This window comes from Artemia sp. Qi Xiang Cuo, chromosome 4 (genome assembly GCF_049724085.1).
Source record: "Artemia sp. Qi Xiang Cuo chromosome 4, ASM4972408v1, whole genome shotgun sequence".
In the NCBI taxonomy this organism is placed as follows: domain Eukaryota; kingdom Metazoa; phylum Arthropoda; class Branchiopoda; order Anostraca; family Artemiidae; genus Artemia; species Artemia sp. Qi Xiang Cuo.
The window spans coordinates 19,867,946-19,888,149 of record NC_142797.1 but is presented as its reverse complement, the minus strand read 5'-3'; the positions used below and the strand labels follow the sequence as shown (position 1 = coordinate 19,888,149).

Genomic DNA, 20,204 nt, shown 5'->3' with positions numbered 1-20,204 from the left:
TTTTTTTTTCCTAGAGGCACTTCATACGGAAGGGGTCGTCGTAGAAACTTCAATGGGTGCTCATTCGATTGGAAATCGAGAGTTCTAGTGCCCTTTTTAATAGTCGAAAATGATTGGAGGGCAACTAGCCCCCCCCCATGCCCATCATTCCCCCAAACACATCCAATAAAAATTTTGAAATAGCCATTTTGTTCAGCGTAGTTGATTTCCATATAGAATATATATTTTTGAGAAGGACACTCCCCAACAACCCTCAGGGCAAGGGTTTAAAGTTATGCCCTGGGGGAATATAAGGTTTTTATAGAAGGCTTTGTTGTAGAAACTTCAAAACATGCTCATTCGATTGGAAATTAAAGGGCTAGTGCCCTTTTTAATAATCGAAAATGAATGGAGTGTAACTAGCCCCCTCCCCCCCCCCCACGCCCATCATTTCCCCAAACACATCCAATCAAAATTTTGAGATAGCCATTTTGTTCCGCGTAGTTGATTTCCAGATAGAAAATATATTTTTGAGGAGGACATTCCCCCAAAACCCTCAGGGCAAGGGTTTTAAGTTATGCCCTGCGGGCATATAAGGATTTTTATAGAAGGCGTAGAAACTTCAAAAAAGGCTCATTCGATTGGAAATTAAAGGGCTAGTGCCCTTTAATTAAAGGGTTAATAGTCGAAAGTGATTGGAGGGCAACTAGCCCCCCCATACGCCCCTTATTCCCCCAAAAACATCCAATCAAAATTTAGAGATAGTCATTTTGTTCAGCGTAGTTAATATCCACATAGATAATATATTTTTGAGGAGGACACTCCCCCACAACCTTCAGCGCAAGGGTTTTAAGTTATGCCCTGGGGGCATATAAGGTTTTTATAGAAGGTGTTGTCGTAGAAACTTCAAAACAGGCTTCATTCGATTGGAAATTAAAGGGCTAGTGCCCTTTCTAATAGTCGAAAGTGACTGGAGTGCAAATAGCCCCCTCCCCACGCCCATCATTCCTCCAAACACATCCAATCAAAATTTTGAGATAGGCATTTTGTTCAGCGTAGTTGATATTCACAGAGAAAATATGTTTTTGAGGAAGAAACGCTCCCAGAACCTTCAGGGCAAGGGTTTTAAGATATGCCTTGGGTGCATATAATGTTTTTATTGAAGGCGTTGTCGTAGAAACTTCAAAAAGGCTCATTGGATTGGAAATTCAAAGCGATAGTGCCCTTTTTAATAGTCGAAAGTGAGTTGCGCGGAACTAGCCCCCCCCCCTTACGCCAATCATTCCCCCAAACACATACCATCAACATTTTGAGATAGCCATTTTGTTCAGCGTAGTTGATTTCCAGATAGAAAATATATTTTTGAGGAGGACACTCCCCCACAACCCTCAGGGCAAGGGTTTTAAGTTATGCCCTGGGGGCATATAAGGTTTTTATAGAAGGCGTTGTAGCATAAACTTCAAAACAGGCTCATTCGATTGAAAATTTAACGGCTAGTGCCCTTTAATTAAAGGGCTTATAGTCGAAAGTGATTGGAGGTCAACTAGCCCCCCCCCCCAAGCCCATCATTTTCCCGAACACATTCAATTAAGCTTTTGAGATAGCCATTTTGTTCAGTGTAGCTGATTTCCAGATAGAAAATATATTTTTGAGGAGGACACTCCCCCACAACCCTCAGGGCAAGAGTTTTAAGTTATGCCCTGGCGGCATATACGGTTCTTATAGAAGGCGTTGTCGTAGAAACTTCAAAACAAGCACATTCAATTGGAAATTCAAAGGGCTAGTGCCCTTTTTAATTGTCGAAAGTGATTGGAGGGCAACTAGCCCCCCCTCCCCACCCCCATCAATACCCCAAACACATCCAAACAAATTTTGAGATAGCCATTTTGTTCAGCGTAGTTGATTTCCAGATAGAAAATTTGTTTTGAGGAGGACAATCCCCCACAACGCTCAGGGCAAGGGTTTTAAGTTATGCCCTGGGGGCGTTTAAGGTTTTTATAGAAGGCGGTGTCGTAGAAACTTCAAAAAAGGCTCATTCGATTGGAAATTCCGAGGGCTAGTGCCCTTTATAATAGTTGAAAGTGATTTGAGGGCAACTAAACCCTCTCTCACGCCCACCTTTTCTCCTAACACATCCAATCAAAATTTTAAGACGTAAATTTTATTAAACGTAGTTTTAAGTTCTGGAAATTAGGTCTTTGAGGATTACAATTCCTCCAAAGCCCTCAGGGCAAGGGTTGTAATTTAAGGATTCTCCAAATCCTTCCTATTATTTCTTATGGAAAGGATGCTCGTATAAACGTTTAGTCAGGGCTCATTTGATTGGAAATTGAAAGTTCTTGTTCAGTTTTTAAGAGTCAAAAGAGATTGAAGGGCAACTAGCCCCTCTCCCTCCTCCATGCCCTAAATGTATCAGATAAAAATTTTTAGATAGACATTTTGTTAAAATAGTTCAAATTTCATTGTTGTCAATCGCTGTCCACAAGTTATGCAAGCTGTCTATTGTTCATATATAAGGTTTTTATCAAAGAGGTAATCGTATAGACTTTGAAAAAAGCCTCATTCGATTTAAATACAAAGTTCTAGATCCGTTTTTTAAAGTCAATAATAATCGTACCGTAAGAACCCCCCCATGCCATAAAAACTTAAAACTTCTTGCAATCAAAAACGAACAAAAACTAATTTAAAAAAACTTTCCGAAAAATAAGTTTTTCAAAGAAAAATAGAGGGCATTTTAAACTTAAGCTCAGGAGATACAAATACCTGTCAAAATTCAAACTCAAAACTCAAAAATAAATGAACCCCAAAACGAACAGAAATTAAATAAACAATCATAGCAAAAAACATACAACAAGTAATATGAAAATCAAGCTTAAAACGAAAACAAATATTTTGCTATTAAAGTATAAATGAAACTTAAAACGAACAGAAATTAAATAAACAATCAATGCAAACAACCATACAATATATATTAATGTAAATGAATAAATAAATCTTAAAACGAGTGAAACAAATTGAATATGCCAATCAAGTTTGAATCGAATAAAAATAACTACAAACAAGAGTTTGGGTATCGTCTCACTGCAGAAGCCTAAAACCTACTGCGTCATTGGCGCTTTGCTGAAAACGAATTATATTACAAATGTTTTCTTTTGTACTCAATATTGAAAATAAATATTAAAAGTACAGTAAAATTTTGAACTGATGAGCTTTTAGAAATTAATATCATTATGCATCAAATATTCAGTTGAATTTATTAGTTCTTTTCAAGATTGATCAAGACAAATATAGTTTCACTACAAGCAAAATTTGGATACTGCCCCCTTCTTTAACTGTAAAACTTATTTTTCGGAAAGTTTTTTTTTTAATTAATAAATAATAAAACATTGGAGCCGTATGGCCTTAGTTTTTCAAAGAAAAGTAAAGGTCATTTTAAACTTAAGCTCAGGAGATTCAAATACCTGTTAAAATTCAAGCTCAAAACGACCAGAAATTACTATTAAAGAATAAATGAAAACCAAAACGAACAGAAATTAAATAAACAATCATAGCAAAAAACATACAACAAGTAATAATATAAAAGAATAAATAGATCTTAAAGCGAGTAATGCTTAGATTGAATATGAAAATCAAGCTTAAAACGAAAACAAATATTTTGCTAATAAAGTATAAATGAAACTTAAAACGAACAGAAATTAAATAGCAATCAATGGGAACAAACATACAATATATGTTAATGTAAATGAATAAATAAATCTTAAAACGAGTGAAACTTAAATTGAATATGCAAATCAGGTTTGAATCCAATAAAAATAACTACAAACAAGAGTTTGGGTATCGTCTCACTGCAGAAGCCTAAAACCTACTGCGTTACTGAAAACAATTCTTTGAAATATTTTCGCTTTTGTAACTTTAAGAAGTCAAAAATTAATTAAGATTTTAGGGAATAAATATCAGCATAAAATAATATAATATTTTTTGAAAAAAGCCTGCGGGACATATCGACACATAATACAATATTTAAACCAACACCGAGTAACAAAACACAACTTTAGATAGTAAAAATCAAAAAAGGAAAAAAGAAAAAGAACAGCAAAATGACAAAAAAGAAACACACCAAGGTTCGACTTTTAACCAACAAACACCGTATAATAAAATTCAAATCATAAAAATAGTATCAGGCTATCCCCTCAAACATGATTCCCTATATTTAGTCCCTAAACGAAGAAACTTACACAACTGTTTAATAGCACATGCGTTCCTCTCAGCCATCCGCTCTATTAACCAGCATTCGCTCCCAAACACTCGTCCGAAACATTCATTCCGCAACTCAGACAGCTCTTCACACTCGGATACAAAATTAATTAATTATCATTCACCAATCCACACATAGGGCAGAAATAAGGGCCAGCCGCCAGCCTAAACTTTCCCAAAAATTTCCTTCTCTCACCTAAATCCGAACTGTCCCTTCTTATCAACAACAAAATTCTTCAAATCCTCTTTATTCAACCCAAATTTAAAATAAACCTCCTCCTCCCAACCGTCTTTGGCTTCGGAGTAAAACCTCAAAGACATAGATTGGTCCTTATGAGCTTGCCACTCTTGGATTTCTTGGTCCTTTAGGGTTCGCTGGACTTCCTTCCATACTAACACGGTTTCATCCATAGGGCCTTTTCCTTCATTCCACATCTCTGAAAGTCCACAATGGTCGAGTATTTTCTTAACCTGATTTGACCATAAATAACGTCTACCATCCTTCAAGCTCTCCAAATAAGCTGCCTTAAGAAGCCGAACTCTAGGTAGCCTAATTATCTTCTCCCAGAATTTTACCATTCTAACCACTCTAACACTCCTTAAAGAAAAAAGCCCCAAATCTCCTTTCAGTACCACTGAACTAACTGAATCCTTCAAGCCTAGAATTCTCTTAAAATATCTTAGCTGAACTATTTCTAGCTTCGCTACTTTAGCAAAACCCCAAACCTCAGAGCCCCAATGTAGACTAGAAGCTACTTTTGTCAGAAAAACTCTTTTCTGGATCCTCATATCAGCTAGCTGATTTAAATTACTTCTCAAAAGCATATTTAAGGCCTATTACCCCTTAAATTACAATCTTCTACATGCCTAGACATCCCCCTAAAAGCAGTAAGCTTAACACCCAAATAAACAAATTCATCTTTAACCTCTAAAACCATTCCTCCAAAATTAAAATGAACCTCTGAATCAACATCTCCTTTACTCCTAAATACCAATACTACTGATTTCTTAGCTTTCAACTCTAATTCCTTCTTCTCTAAATCATTTTTTATTATATCTAATTGCTTCTGAAGGTTATTTCTGCTATCCGCCACTACAACTATATCATCCGCGAATAACATGCATGATAGCCTAAACCAATGCAAAGATATATAAGGGGCTCCAATGTTTTTCATAAACCTATCTAAATCAATAACAAATAAGGAAAATAGGTGAGAAGATAATGTACATCCTTGTTTTACTCCCGGGAGAGATATAATCAGCCTAAAAAAAATTCCCGTAATCTTCAAAACAAATTTCACCCTCTGATACATATCTGCTATTATTGCTACAAAACAAGACGGCAAGCCTATTTCTAACAGACTTTCAATTAACAACCTCTTATTTACCAAGTTAAAAGCACTTTTCAGGTCTAAAAAGGCTACGAATAGCCGACCATTTTCGCTCTAGCATATTTCCTTTTCAGTGCATCCAAAGTAAAAATGTGGTCAACAGTGCTGAATGTCGATCTGAATCCCGCTTGTATCGGGCTAAGTATTTCCTCCTTATCTAACCAATCTCTTAGCCTAAATTCCAGAACCTTACAAAACAATTTACTTACCACATCCCCCATAAAGATAGACCTAAAGTTTTCATGTAACTTCCTATTACCTTTCTTAAAAAGAGGCACTGCTACAGAAATGTCCCATGAGCGAGCCCAACAAGCTTTCTCTACTACAAACGAGGAAATTGCAGCCAACATGGGTATCAAAGTTGTCCTTCCTAACTTCAGGACCTTTGGAGATATACAATCTGTTCCTGGGCACGAATTTCCATTCATCCTTTTCAACTGATCCCAAATTTCTTGTTGAGATACAGGCCTAATTAAATCATAATCATTCTGCCTTAAAGGATATGTTGCCGTCCCTAGACCTGGCTCTCTATCCTCTGAACCATTCGACTCATTCGCCCTAACATATTCTATATGTATATTAAATTGACAATGCACATTTTTTTTCAGTAAACTCATTTGAATTTTTTTCAGTAAAGTACAAATTATATTCTGGCTTTTAGAAAGCATAGGGGTTTTGAACCCTACTCACATTAATTTATGCTCATTTCGAGTTTTACTCTAATATTTGTTTTAATTTTTGTTCGTTTTGGGTTTCATTTATTTATTGATACTGACTTGGGGTAGTTGTATGCTTGGTAAATTATATGATAGTCCGGACGCCAGTTGTTGAAAATGTGAACCATACCACGACAGAATTGGGCTGCTACGAGAATTAGCCTACCCTCTACACCCTAAATTGACCATGCAGATTCAAAAATACCAATGGCACTTGCTTGAGAGTCGTGGAACACTCCGAAACTTGACATTTTATTATATTTTGGAGTTTCGTGCAAGAAAATGCATGTTCCACAAAGTTTGAGGTGCAGTTTTCCGCTCAAATAGAAATGTCTAGAAGTCATAGAATGTTTTCATAACACGATTAGTTACGAAAAATGGCAGTTAAAAAAAATGGCAAAACTATATGAGTCTTGAACAGTCTTGGAAAGTATAAACAAAATCAAATTGAATATTAGATATATAATGCTATTAATTGTTGACATATCCATCATTTCAAGATTTTTTTTCGCTGTAATTTTTTATTTTCATTTTCAATGCTGTAAGAACTGGAAAATAATAAATTTGTAATATATTAGGATGCGTTTTAGTGAAGCACCAATGACGCAGTATGCTTTAGGTTTTTACAGTCAAAGAAGGGGGCAGTATCCAAATTTTGCTTGTAGTGAAACCATATTTGTCTTGACCAATCTGGAAAAGAACTAATAAATTAAACTGAATATTTGATGCATAATGATATTAATTGCTAAAAGTTCATCAGTCCAAAATTTTACTGTAACTTTAATATTTATTTTCAATGTTAAGTACAAAAGAAAACATTTGTAATATAATTCGTTTTCAGTAAAGCGCCAATGACGCAGTAGGTTTTAGGCTTCTACAGTGAGATGATACCCAAACTCTTGTTTGTACTTATTTTTATTCGATTCAAACTTGATTTGCATATTCGATTTAGGTTTCACTCGTTTTAAGATTTATTTATTCATTTACATTAATATATATTGTATGTTTGTTCGCATTGATTGTTATTTAATTTCTGTTCGTTTTAAGTTTCATGTATACTTTAATAGCAAAATGTTTGTTTTTGTTTTAAGCTTGATTTTCATATTCAATCTAAGCACTACTCACTTTAGGATCAAGTGATTAATTTATATTATTAGTTGTTGTATGTTTTTTCCTGTGATTGTTTATTCAATTTCGGTTCGTTTTGGATTTCATTTATTCTTTAATAGTAATATCTGGTCGTTTTGAGTTTTTATTTTAACATGTATTTGTATCACCTGAGCTTAAGTTCAAAATGACATTTACTTTTCTTTGAAAACTTATTTTCGGAAAGTTTTTTTTTAATTAATTTTTGTTCATTTTTGATTGCAAAAAGTTTCAAGTTTTTATGGCATGGGGGGGGGGGGTGCTTACTGTCCGATTATTCTTGACTTTAAAAAACGGATCTAGAACTTTAAATTTAAATCGAATTAGGCTTTTTTCAAAGTCTATACTATTACCTCTTTGATAAAAACCTTATATATGAACAATAGACAGCTTGCATAACTTATGGACAGCGATTGACAACAATAAATGGATTGAAAAAATAGCTCCAATAAGGGGGTTTAGACCATTTCACTTGCTGACACAAAGGGATCATGACTTATTGGAATTGACCTTAATAGGAATTTGTGTGCCAAAGTAATTTTGCATCTATCACAGAGTATGTATTTTAACCTTATAATTGGATAATTATAATAGATTTCCTATGTGTTCTTCCCATACAAAACCCCTTCCCACAAGTTATAAACCCTCCTTAATAAGTTATGCCCCAGGGCATAACTTACAACGCCTACCCCTGGGCCCTGGTGGGCTGTGTCGACACCAGAGTTGTTTGTTATCAGAACTTTGAACTATTTTAACAAAATGTCTATCTCAAAATTTTTATCTGATGCGTTTAGGGCGTGGAGGAGGGAGAGGGGCTAGTTGCCCTTCAATCTCTTTTGACTCTTAAAAAGTGGACAAGAACTTTCAATTTTCAATCAAAAGAGCCCTCTCTAAAGTTTACACGAGCATCCCTTCCATAAGAAATAACATGAAGGATTCGGAGAATCCTTAAATTACAACCCTTGCCCTGAAGGCTTTGGGGGAGTTCTAATCCTCAAAGACCTAATTTCCAGAACTTAAAACTGCGTTTAATAAAATGGCTGTCTTAAAATTTTGATTAGATGTGTTTGGGGAAAAAGGTGGGCGTGAGAGGGGGGTTAGTTGCTCTCAAATCACTTTCGACTATTACAAAGGGCACTAGCCCTCGGAATTTCTAATTGAATGTGCCTGTTTTGAAGTTTCTACGACAACGCCTTCTATAAAAACCTTATATGCCCCCAGGGCATAACTTAAAACTCTTGCCCTGAGGTTTGGGGGGGAGTGTCCTCCTCAAAAAAATATTTTCAAATTGGAAATCAACTACGCTGAACAAAATGGCTATCTCAAAAGTTTTATTGGATGTGTTTGGGGAAATGAGTGGCGCGGGGGGGGGGCTAGTTGCCCTCTAATCACTTTAGACTATTAAAAAGGGCACTAGCCCTTTAATTTATAATCGAATGAGCCTGTTTTGAAGTTTCTACAACAACGCCTTCTATAAAAACCTTATATGCCCCCAGGGCATAACTTAAAACCCTTGCCCTGAGGGTTGTGGGGAAGTGTCCTCCTCAAAAATATATTTTCTATCTGGAAATCAACTACGCTGAACAAAATTGGCTATCTCAAAATTTTGATTGGATGTGTTTGGGGAAATGATGGGCGTAGGGGGGGGGGGCTAGTTGCCTTCCAATCACTTTCGACTATTAAAAAGGGCAATATCCCTTTGAATTTCCAATCGAATGAGCCTTTTTTGAAGTTTCTATTACAACGCCTTCTATAAAAGCTTTATATGCCCCCAGGGTATAAATTATACCTCTTTCCCTGAAGGTTATGGGGGATTGTTCTCCTCAAAAACACTTATTCTATAAACTGAAAATCAAATACGCTTAACAATATATCTATCTAAAATTTACGTGTGGATGGTCGGGAGGAAATGATGGGCGTGGGGGAGGGGGGCTATTTACCCTAAAATAAGTTTTGGCTATTAAAAAGAACACTAGCGGTTTGAATTTGCAATGGAATGCGCCTTTTTTGAAGTTTCTACGACAACGCCTTCCCTAAAAACCTTATATGACCCCAGGTCATAACTTAAAACGCTCGCCCTGAAGGTTGTGGGGGAGTGTCCTCCTCAAAAACATATTTTCTATCTGGGAAACAACTACGCTGAACAAAATGGGCATCTCAAAATTTTGATTGGATGTGTTTTGGGAAATGATGGGCGTGGGGGGGGGGAGGGGGGAGAGTTACATTGCAATCACTTTCGACTATTAAAAAGGGCACTTGCCCTTTAATTTCCAATCGATTGAGCCTGTTTTGAAGTTTCTACGACAACAGCTTCTATAAAAACCTTATATTGTTCCAGGGCATAACTTAAAACCCTTGCCCTGAGGGTTGTGGGGGAGTGTCCTCCTCAAAAATATACTTTCTATCTGGAAATCAACTATGTTGAACAAAATGGCTATCTCAAAATTTTGATTGGATGTGTTTGGGGGCTTGGGGGGGGCTAGTTGCCCTCCAATAATTTTCGACTATTAAAAAGGGCACTAGAGCTGTCAATTTCCAATCGAATGAGCCCCCTTTGAAGTTTCAACGACGACCCCTTCCATATGAAGTGCCTCTAGGAAAAAAAATAAAAATAAATAATAAAACATTGGAGCCGTATGGACTTTACTATAGGCAACGCTACAGCGTTGCCTCTGATATTTGTTCTATAATTTGGTAATAACCAGCTAGTTTTCTATGTAGGATGGTTAGTTCAAGTAATACAAACTTGTGTTCAGGTACTTGATGATTCTTGTTCTTCATCCTGTTTCCAAATCTATAGAACTACTTTCTGATAATAGGAAATATCCTATTATGATATTATATTATATAATAGATATTATATATAATATATATATATAATATATATATATATATATATATATATATAATATATTATATTATAATAAATATCTTATTATAATAGGACATATCTGATAACTCAACTGTTTAAGGAAAACAGATGATTGGCTAAACCCCTGTGATATGGATATATTTCATTTTTCTCTTTATTGCTACCATTGATTACTATTGTTCTTGTTGAATCCCCAATGACTGTTTACCTGATTTCGTGTTGTAATGCATTCTATAATAAATCTGGTATCAATTCAGGTGAGAAATCTATGAAAGAGCCTTGGAATGTTTGTGGCTATAGGAAAATAAAGATTAACATCTAGTAGATATTTCAAAAGCTAAACTTGAGAAGAGGAACTGCCTATCATGTAGTTGTGATTTTGATAGCTATTGAGAGTAAGCCAAGAGTAGCTGAGTTTTAACAGATAGAAAAACACAATACAAGTAAGAGATGGTTTTAGGGCAGTAACAATAGATGTTTGAAGCTATGCTTTGAAGATCCAGCAAGAAACTTAACAGTGATATATTGCACTCATGCTTGCGGGTGCTGGCGTTAAACGCATTAAACACCCCACCCTGGTGTTAAACGCCAGGGGGGGGGGGGGGTAAACACCTAAAACCATACTTGCACATTAAGAAAATAAAGAAAAATTAATAAAGTAAGCCTCTAAAAAGCTCCTTTGAGAAAAAATAGTTTTAAACCATGTATTTAATCTTTTGATTGGGATTTCTTTTTTCAGTCCAGTTGGGGAAGAATATCCCAACAAAGGATTTGTGTCTGGGCGGTTTAAAAATGTGGATATTCTAAGAGATACATTCACTAAAATGCTTCACATCGGTAAGTTAATTTTTCTTGTCATAAGTATTTGTGCTTATATAGTTTTCTAGAGTATTAGTAATTAATCTTCATTTCCTACCTTTAAAGAAAAAAGTCAGAAAAGGTTACAAAGCATAAAAGTAAAAGAATTTAAATAGACAAAAATATGTTGAAAACTGGGCATAACATTTTCAACAGACAGTGGACATGAGCACTAAAAACAATTTGGTGATTATACAAAAATCCAAATAATTTGGCCTTACATAAGGAAGCCTTTACCAACAGGGAGAAATAAAAAACATAACATTTTGTGTATATGTATAAAGAAAAATAAAAATATTCAGGTTTTTTAATTTCCAGAACTTTCTACTACGTTGAACAAAATGGCTATCAGAAAATTTTGATTGGATGTGTTTGAAGGAATGGTGGGCGTGAGAGGGGGGTTTGTTACCCTCCAATCACTTTCGACTATTACAAAGGACACTAACCCTCTCAATTTCCAATTGAATGAGCCCCTTTTGAAGTTTTACGACAAATCTATCTACCTTATATGTCCCCAGGGCAGAACTTGCAACCTTTGCCCTTGGGGCTGTGGGGGGTTTGTCTTCCATAAATACATAATTTCCAGAGCTTTCAACTACGTTGAACGAAATGGCTATCTCTAAACTTTGATTGAATGTTTTGGGGGAAATGGGGGGCGTAAGAGGGGGGTTAATTACTCTCCACTCACTTTCGACTATTAAAAAGGGCAATTTCGATTTCCAATAAAAAGAGCCCTTTTTGAAATTTCTGCAACAACTTTCTATATAAACTTAACATGCCCAAAGGGCATAACTTACAACCCTTGCCCTGGGGGCTCTGAGGGGGCTATCATCCTAAAAGACCTAACTTCAAGAACTTTCAACTACGTTGAACAAAACGGATATTTCAAAATTTTGATTGGATGTGTTTGGGAAAATTGTGGGCGTGAGAGGGGCGTTAGTCACTCCAATGACTTTTAACTATTAAAAAAGGCACTATCCCTTTCAATATCCAATTGAATGAGCCCTTTTGAAGTCTACAACAACGCTTTCAATAAAACCTTATATGCCCCCAGGGCATAACTTACAACCCTGGCCCAGAGGGCTGTGGGGGAGGGGAGGGGTTGTCATCCGTAAAGACCTAATATCCAAAACTTTCAACTACGTTGAATAAAATGGCTATCTAAAAATTTTGATTGAATGTGTTTGGGGAAAAGGTGGGCGTGAGAGGAGGGTTAGTTGCCCTCAAATCACTTTTGACTATTAAAAAACGCTCTAGCGCTTTGAATTTCCAATCGAATTTGCCCTTTTTCAAGTTTCTATGACAAAGATTTCAATAAAAATCTTATATGCCCCCAGGGCATAACTTATAGCCCTTGCCCTGAAGACTGTGGGGGAATGTCCTGCTAAAAGGTATAATTTCCTGAACTTTGAACTGTGTGGAACAAAATGGCTATTTCAAAATTTTTATTGGATGTGTTTGGGGAAATGGTGGGCGTGGAAGGGGTGTTAGTTGCTTTCAAATCACTTTCGACTATTAAAATGAGCCCTTTTTGAAATTTCTACGAAAAGGGGTGTGGGCTGTGGGGGGGGGGGGGGGTAGGATGTGTCATCCTTAAAAACCTAATATCCAAAACTTTCTACTACGTTGAATAAAATGGCTATCTAAAAATTTTGATTAGATGTGTTTGGGGAAAAGGTGTGCTTGAGAGGGTGATTAGTTGCCCTCCAATCATTTTTGACTATTAAAAGGGCACTAGCCCTTTGAATTTCCAATCGAATGAACCTTTTTTGAAGTCTCTACGACAACGCCTTCTATAAAAAAAAACCTTATATGCCCCCAAGGCATAACTTACAACCCTTGCCCTGAGGGCTGGGGGACTGTCCTCCTCAAAAACATAGTTTTATCTGGAAATCAACTTCGATGAACAAAATGGCTATCTCAAAATTTCGATCGGATGTGTTTCGGGAAATGGTGGTTGTGGAAGGGGTGTTAGTCGCCTTCCCATCACTTTTGATTATTAAAAAGGGCACAAGCCACTCCAATTTCCAATTGAATGAGCCCTTTTCAAAGTTTCTACGACAGCTTCTTTGATACGAAGTGCCCTGCTATAAAGGAAAAAATAAATAAATAATACATTGTGCCAATGAGGAAATTTATTTTAAATTCAATTTACCGGCTATGATTTTACGTCGATGGATTCAGCTTAGGGCGAATTGCCTTCCAATCCAGAGCAGGCAAATGGTGTTCGACAGGGGGATAGTACATCCTGATGGTCGGTATGTGTGTCCTCTTTGTAGGGATGAGGACGAAGATTTGGACCATTTTCTCCGAAAGTGCCCGGTGCTCTCTGATTTAAGAGAAAATTACTTACATGGGATTGTTTTGCTGCTTCCAAAAATCTTACAAAGTAGTAATCTAACCACAATATTCCGTATTGGTGCGTACATAGAGAAGGGATTAGAAAGAAGGAAATGTTTTTACAATTAATTATTATTAATTATATGGAATTAAAGTTATTTTTTTGGTAATTTACCAGAAGGTATTTTTTGCTATGTATCATGTTAATGTGTGTTTTGTAATTTGCTCTATTGTAATTTTTCTATTTTTCATAATTTTTGTGTGTATATGGCTCTTGGGCTTTTGAAATACACAATCTATCTATTTATCTATCGTTCTTATATGCGCCCAGGGCATAACTTAAAACCCTTGCCCTGAGGGTTGTGGGGGAATGTCCTCTTCAAAAACATATTTTCTATCTGGAAATCAACTGCGCTGAACAAAATGGCTATCTCGAAATTTTGATTGGATGTGTTTGGGGGAATCATTGGCGTAGGGGGGGCTAGTTGCCCTCCAATCACTTTCGACTATTAAAAAGGGCACTAGCCACTGCAATTTCCAATCGAATGAGTCCTTTTCGAAGTTTCTACGACAACTCCTTCAATACGAAGTGCCCTTGTATGGAAAACGAAAAAAAAAACAATGCGTTGTGCCAACAATGGTTCTTTACTTAGGCAGCGCGATCGCGCTGCCTATGATTTTTACAACAACTTTCTATATAAACCTTATATGCCCCCAGGTCATAACTTACAACCCTTGCAATTAGGGCTCTGAGGGGGTTATCATCGTAAAAGACCTAATTACCAGAACTTTCAACTATGTTGAACAAAATGGATATCTCATAAATTTCGATTGGATGTGTTTGGGAAAAGGGTGGGCGTGAGAGGAGCCTTAATCGCTATTCAATCACTTTCAACTATTAAAAAAGGCACTAGCCCTTTCAATGTCCAATCGAATGAGCCCTTTTGAAGTTTCTACGACAACGCTTTCAATAAAAACTTTATATGCCCCCAGGGCATAACTTACAACCCTTGCACTGAGCGCTCTGAAGTGGTTATCATCCTAAAAGACCTAATTTCCAGAACTTTCAACTACGTTGAACAAAATGGATATCTCAAAATTTTGATTGGATGGGTTTGGGAAAATGGTGGGCGTGAGAGGGGCGTTAGTCGCTATCCAATCACTTTCAACTATTAAAAAGGGCACTAGTCCTTTCAATTTTCAATTGATGAGCCCTTTTGTAGTTTCTATGACAACGCTTTCAATAAAAACTTTATTTGCCCCCCAGGGCATAACTTACAACCCTTACCCTGAGGGCTGTGGGGGGAGGGGTTGTCATTCTTAAAGACCTAATTTCCAAAACTTTCAACTACGTTGAATAAAATGGCTATCTAATAAATTTGATGTATTTGGGGAAAAACTGGGCGTGAGACTGGGGTTAGTTGCCCTGAAATCACTTTCGACTATTAAAAAGAGCACTAGCCCTTTGAATTTCAAATCGAATGAGCCCTTTTTCAAGTTTCTATGACAAAGATTTCAATAAAAACCTTATATGCCCCCAGAGCATAACATATAACCCTCGCCCTGAAGACTCTGGGGGAATATCCTGCTCAAAGGTATAATTTCCTGAACTTTGAACGTCGTGGGACAAATTGACCATCTCAAAATTTTTATTGGATGTGTTTGGGGAAATGGTGGACGTGGAAGGGGTGTTAGCTGCCTTCCAATCACTTTCGACTATTAGAAAGGGCACTAGCCATTTCAATTTCAAATCGAATGAGCCCTTTTTGAAGTTTCTGCAAAAACGCGTTCTATAAAAACCTTATATGCCCCCAGGGCATAACTTACAACCCTTGCCCCGTGGGTTTCGTGGGAGTGTCCTCCTCAAAAACATATTTTCTATCTGGAAATCAACTACGCTGAACAAAATGGCCATGTCAAAATTTTGATTGGATGTGTTTGCGGGAATGATGGGTGTGGGGGGGGGGGTGAGGGCTAGTTGCCCTCCAATCACTTTTTACTATTAAAAAGGGCACTAGCCCTTTGAATTTCCAAACGAATGAGCGTTTTTTGAAGTTTCTACGACAACGCCTTCTATAAAACCTTATATACCCCCAGGGCATAAATTATAACCCTTGCCCCTTGCTCTGGCTCTGAGGGAGTGTCCTTCTCAAAAGCATAATTTTTATCTGGAAGTCAGCTACTCTGAACAAAATGGCTATCTCAAAATTTGATTGGATGTGTTTCGGGAAATGGTGGGCGTGGAAGTGGTGTTAGTTGCCTTTCAATCACTTCGACTATTAAAAAGGGCACAAGCCAGTCCAATTTCCAATTGTATGAGCCCTTTTCGAAATTTCTACGACAACTTCTTCGATACAAAGTGCCCTGTTGTAAAGGAAAAAAAATAATAATACATTGTGCCAACATCATTCTTATGTGACCTCAGGGCATAACTTAAAACCCTTGCCTTGAGGGGTTTTGAGGGAGTGTCCTCCTCAAAAACATATTTTCTATCTGGAAATCAACTACGCTGAACAGCATGGCTATCTCAAAATTTTGATTGGATGTGTTTGGGGGAATGATGGGGGTGAGGGGGGACTAGTTGCCCTCCAATCACTTTCGACTATTAAAAAGGGCACTAGCCACTCCAATTTCCAATCGAATGAATCCTTTTCGAAGTTTCTACGACAACTCCTTCGATACGATACTACTGCTTGTTTAGTTTGCCCTTGATATGGCAAATTTCCATAGATGCTGTTCAGAAACAAGGGTACCTACAGAAAATTTTCCAAGAAAATTTTCATACTTGAAACAAATACATATTCGGAATAAAAAGCTGGTTCTTTGGTTTAATGCTATGAAAATATAGGTTCTTATCCTTTCGCTATTGATAAGGATTGCTTTTTACTTCAACCAAGTCATAAAGAAAATCTAGTGTTGGAAACTGAAAAGGAGTCATTGCATCACAAATTAGGATTCATATTATCCTTATTTAGGCCTAACACGTATTGGCACGTATCCAACCATGGGCCAACACACCATTTTCTCATGGTTTTCCCTACTCTGCTCTCTTTCATTTACTTTCTTCAAAATTACTTTATAGTCCTCGATTTTCAGGAGACTAAAGTTGATGCTGGCTCTTTCTTCAGTTTTCTTATTATTGTTTGTTCGGTCTGTTGATGAAATGGTAGATTATAATAAGTACTGTCAAAGAATCTAGCAAGATCAAAAATTTGTCCCAATTGAACTTTTTGATTATCAGAAACAAAATTCTTAATTAATCTAAAATTCAGTGCCTGGTAGAGAAAAGTAGTGTATACTATGAGGGTATCTTGAGACCCAGCAGATAAAAGTATTCTTGGTGAGGAGGGCAGAATCTTTTTGGGGGGGATTGGAGGGGGTTAAAGATAAAGAGTATTGGTTAAAAATACCAAAGGATTCTTGAGTCAAAATATTTGAGTTTTCCAGTCGTTTGGGCCATTATTGGAGCTTTGTTTTGTAACTTGTCACCAAGTTTAACAGCATAAACTATAAAAGACCTTGAAACATCCTTCATAGTATTGCAAAAAACCAACAAAGAGAAAAATCTCTAAAAAAAAAAAAAAAAAAAAAAAACAAACAAACAAACAAACCAGACTGTGGCCAGTGGAGATAAAAGAAAAACAACATAAAAAAAAAAACGCGTATTTTTCGCATTTATACCAAAACGGCTTATTCAGAACTAAAGAAACAAAAAAAAAACCAAAAAAAAAAACAAGATAAAACTAAAAACCAATAAAACCCCCACCAAAAAAAAAACAAAAATGTACACTCAGCGCAAAATAATCCACGTAGGGAAAAGATGCTAATATAGAGTTACTTCAGTGAGGACACCAGAGTAACTGAGGAAAAATAAAAAAAACTGTAAATTACTTTAATTATTCAGTTGCGAAATAATCCTTTTGTTAGCTATTACTGAAGCAAATCGTTCTGGTCTAGCAGGTAAAATAGTCCACTGGTGATTATTTAAAATCTTTACTCCCTTATTGACAATTGATTCACTCTTTAGAAGGTTATCATAAATTGTGTCAATATTTAAATTACACGTGTCCCTATTTATGGAGAGGTTAGCAAAAATATGTTTTTTAATTTCTATGGCTTCCCTGGCCCATTGGGTGTAACCCTTATCATTAGAAATAGCCAAGGCTTCATCAAATTTTACCAAATGATCTGGTTGAAGCCAAATCTGCTCTGCTAAAGCTGAAACGAAAGTTTCTGGAGGCTTGCTTAATTGTAGGGTTTTTTCTATTGAGTTACGGTGTTCAATAAACCTTTCAACAAATTGTTGGTGAGTCCTACCAATATAGAACTTCCCAAAAGAACACGGAATTTTATACACCCCACTGACTAAATTTCCCCGAGTTAAATCCTTACCAGAACTAAAAAAAACTACCCATTGCACTCAGCGATTGGAAACACGTGTCAATACCAAATTTACGTAAAACCCGTGAAAGTTTCTCTCCCAAACCAGGTACATATGGTAATGAAATGAAGCTTTTTGATACAACTAACTCCAAAGACTGAGAAACCTCAATAACCCTACTACTATGTTTAGCCCGTATATTTTCAATTATTTTATCAATGAACTTAATTGGATAACTATTGCAAAATTAAATATCTCTCAAGTATAACAATTCCGAATCCAGAAATTCCTGGGAACAAATTTTAAAGGCTCTATCCACTAGTGAAATTACAACCCCCCTTTTCACCGACATAGGGTGGCAAGAATGAAAATTTAAATACCTATCATTGTGCGCAGGTTTTCTGTAAATCGAGAAAAGTAAATGGAGATCCCTTTTAATTAATAAAATATCCAGAAAAGTTAATTTATTATTATCTTCAAATTCAACTGTAAATTTAATATTATTATCAAAACTATTTAAATGCTTACAAAAAAGGTCTAAGGAGTCCAATCCATGTTTCCAAACACACACCACATCATCCATGAACCTACCCCAGAAGCAAGGGGAAAGTCTAAAACTATTTATAGCGGAGGTTTCAATGGCATCAATGAATAGATTTGCCAATAAAGGAGAAAGAGAAGCCCCAATAGGCAACCCAAAAATTTGTCTATAAAACTCCCCTCGAAAACCAAAATAGAAAGAAAATTCATTTACCAGAATAATTAGTCTCATAATGACATCAATATCCAGACTGGCTACCGTCACATCTTGTAATAAATCAAAGTGGTTTTCTAATTTACTTTTTAAAATATCCTCGCATCTTTTTAAATAACACTTTGAATACATGGACACAACATCAAAACTGCAAAGAATTGAAGTCTCCTCCAGCGTGAAATTTCGCAATTTATTAGTAAGATCATTCGAATTTTTTAAATATGATTTTCGTGTTCCCAAAAGTGGACGCAAAGCTACCAACAACCATTTTCCTAAATTTGAAACAGGTGACAGAAAAGTTGACATAATGGGGCGGAGGGGGGGTCCAGTCTTATGAATCTTAGGTAGACCCTAGATCTTGTGGGCCGAACAACCCCTAGGATAATATTTGTTATAAAACTGTGGGGTAATGTGAAAATTATTTTTCATTGACTCTAATTCCTTTCTTGTTGTTTTTACATATTTATCTGTAGGATCAAAATCAAGTTTTTGTATGTAATAGTGTCCAAAATAATGGATGAAAATTTGATTATTATAGTCTTCAGTGTTCATAACTACGATCGTGTTTCCCTTATCGGCTCTGGTGATAGTAAGGAATTTATCCTTTTTCAAATCAGAAAGGATTTTAATGTCATTTTTTTGTGAAATGTCTTTACCAATAAAGTTCATATTAAAGGTGTTTAGTTTTCTTACAATCTCAGCTCTGAGTTCTTGAGGAGTATCAACCTTATCTATAGAAGCCATAATTCCTGACTCCACCTTTGAAATTATTTTTGAATAGGAGACTGGTGTTGGAAAACAGAACTTAGAACCTTTCGACAAAACGGCTTCCTGTTGAATATTAAGAGGCTTAGAAGACAAATTCTTAATTGCTGGACCCAGACAATGACGAGGATAAAAAATATCTGAATCTTGGAAATTCTCAAACAAAAGTTTATTAAACTTGTCAATCACACGACCCTTGGACAAATGAAAATCATGGCTAAAAGATCTCATGGCACTTTCCTTAATTCTTATAAAAATATCATATGTAAGGTTATTTCTTAAAAAGTTTTCAACATAATTTAAGTCCTTAGAAAGTTTAAAACGTCTCTGTTTTTGTTCATAAATTACGTGATTTAAAGATATTATGATTAATTTATTTTCTAATTTTGTTTCATTTTCAGTTCCAAAATGGGTACATATTTTAAAAGATTTCGTAATCACTGATTCCTTCTTGCAATTTTTAAAGAAAATTTGTTGATTTAATAGATTTGCATGTTTTTTAAATAAAGAAAAATAATAATTTACGGAAGCGGCTAATTGTTGCCCTTAAAATTGACGAATTAAATATATTAACCCGAACCGGCAAGTCACTAAAAAAGAAAAACAAAGAGAAAAATCTATAAAAAAAAAAACAAAAAAACGAGACTGTGGCCCGTGTATATAAAAGTAAAAAAAAAGAAACAAAAAACCGGGTTTTGTACTCATTCTAAAAAAAAAAGGTTATAAAGAAATAAAGAAACAAAAAAAA

General features: G+C 35.9%; 1 protein-coding gene across 3 annotated transcripts in view; it reads left to right on the top strand.

Annotated features, from left to right (window-relative positions):
• LOC148952862 (phospholipase A and acyltransferase 3-like) overlaps window positions 1–20,204 on the top strand; it is a 73,144-nt gene that overhangs the window by 10,413 nt on the left and 42,527 nt on the right. For all 3 annotated transcript variants that reach the window (XM_089087451.1, XM_089087450.1, XM_089087452.1), the window contains exon 2: window positions 11,098–11,195. In XM_089087451.1, the coding sequence (XP_088943577.1) occupies window positions 11,098–11,195 (98 nt within the window). The remainder of the gene's footprint in view (window positions 1–11,097; window positions 11,196–20,204) is intronic.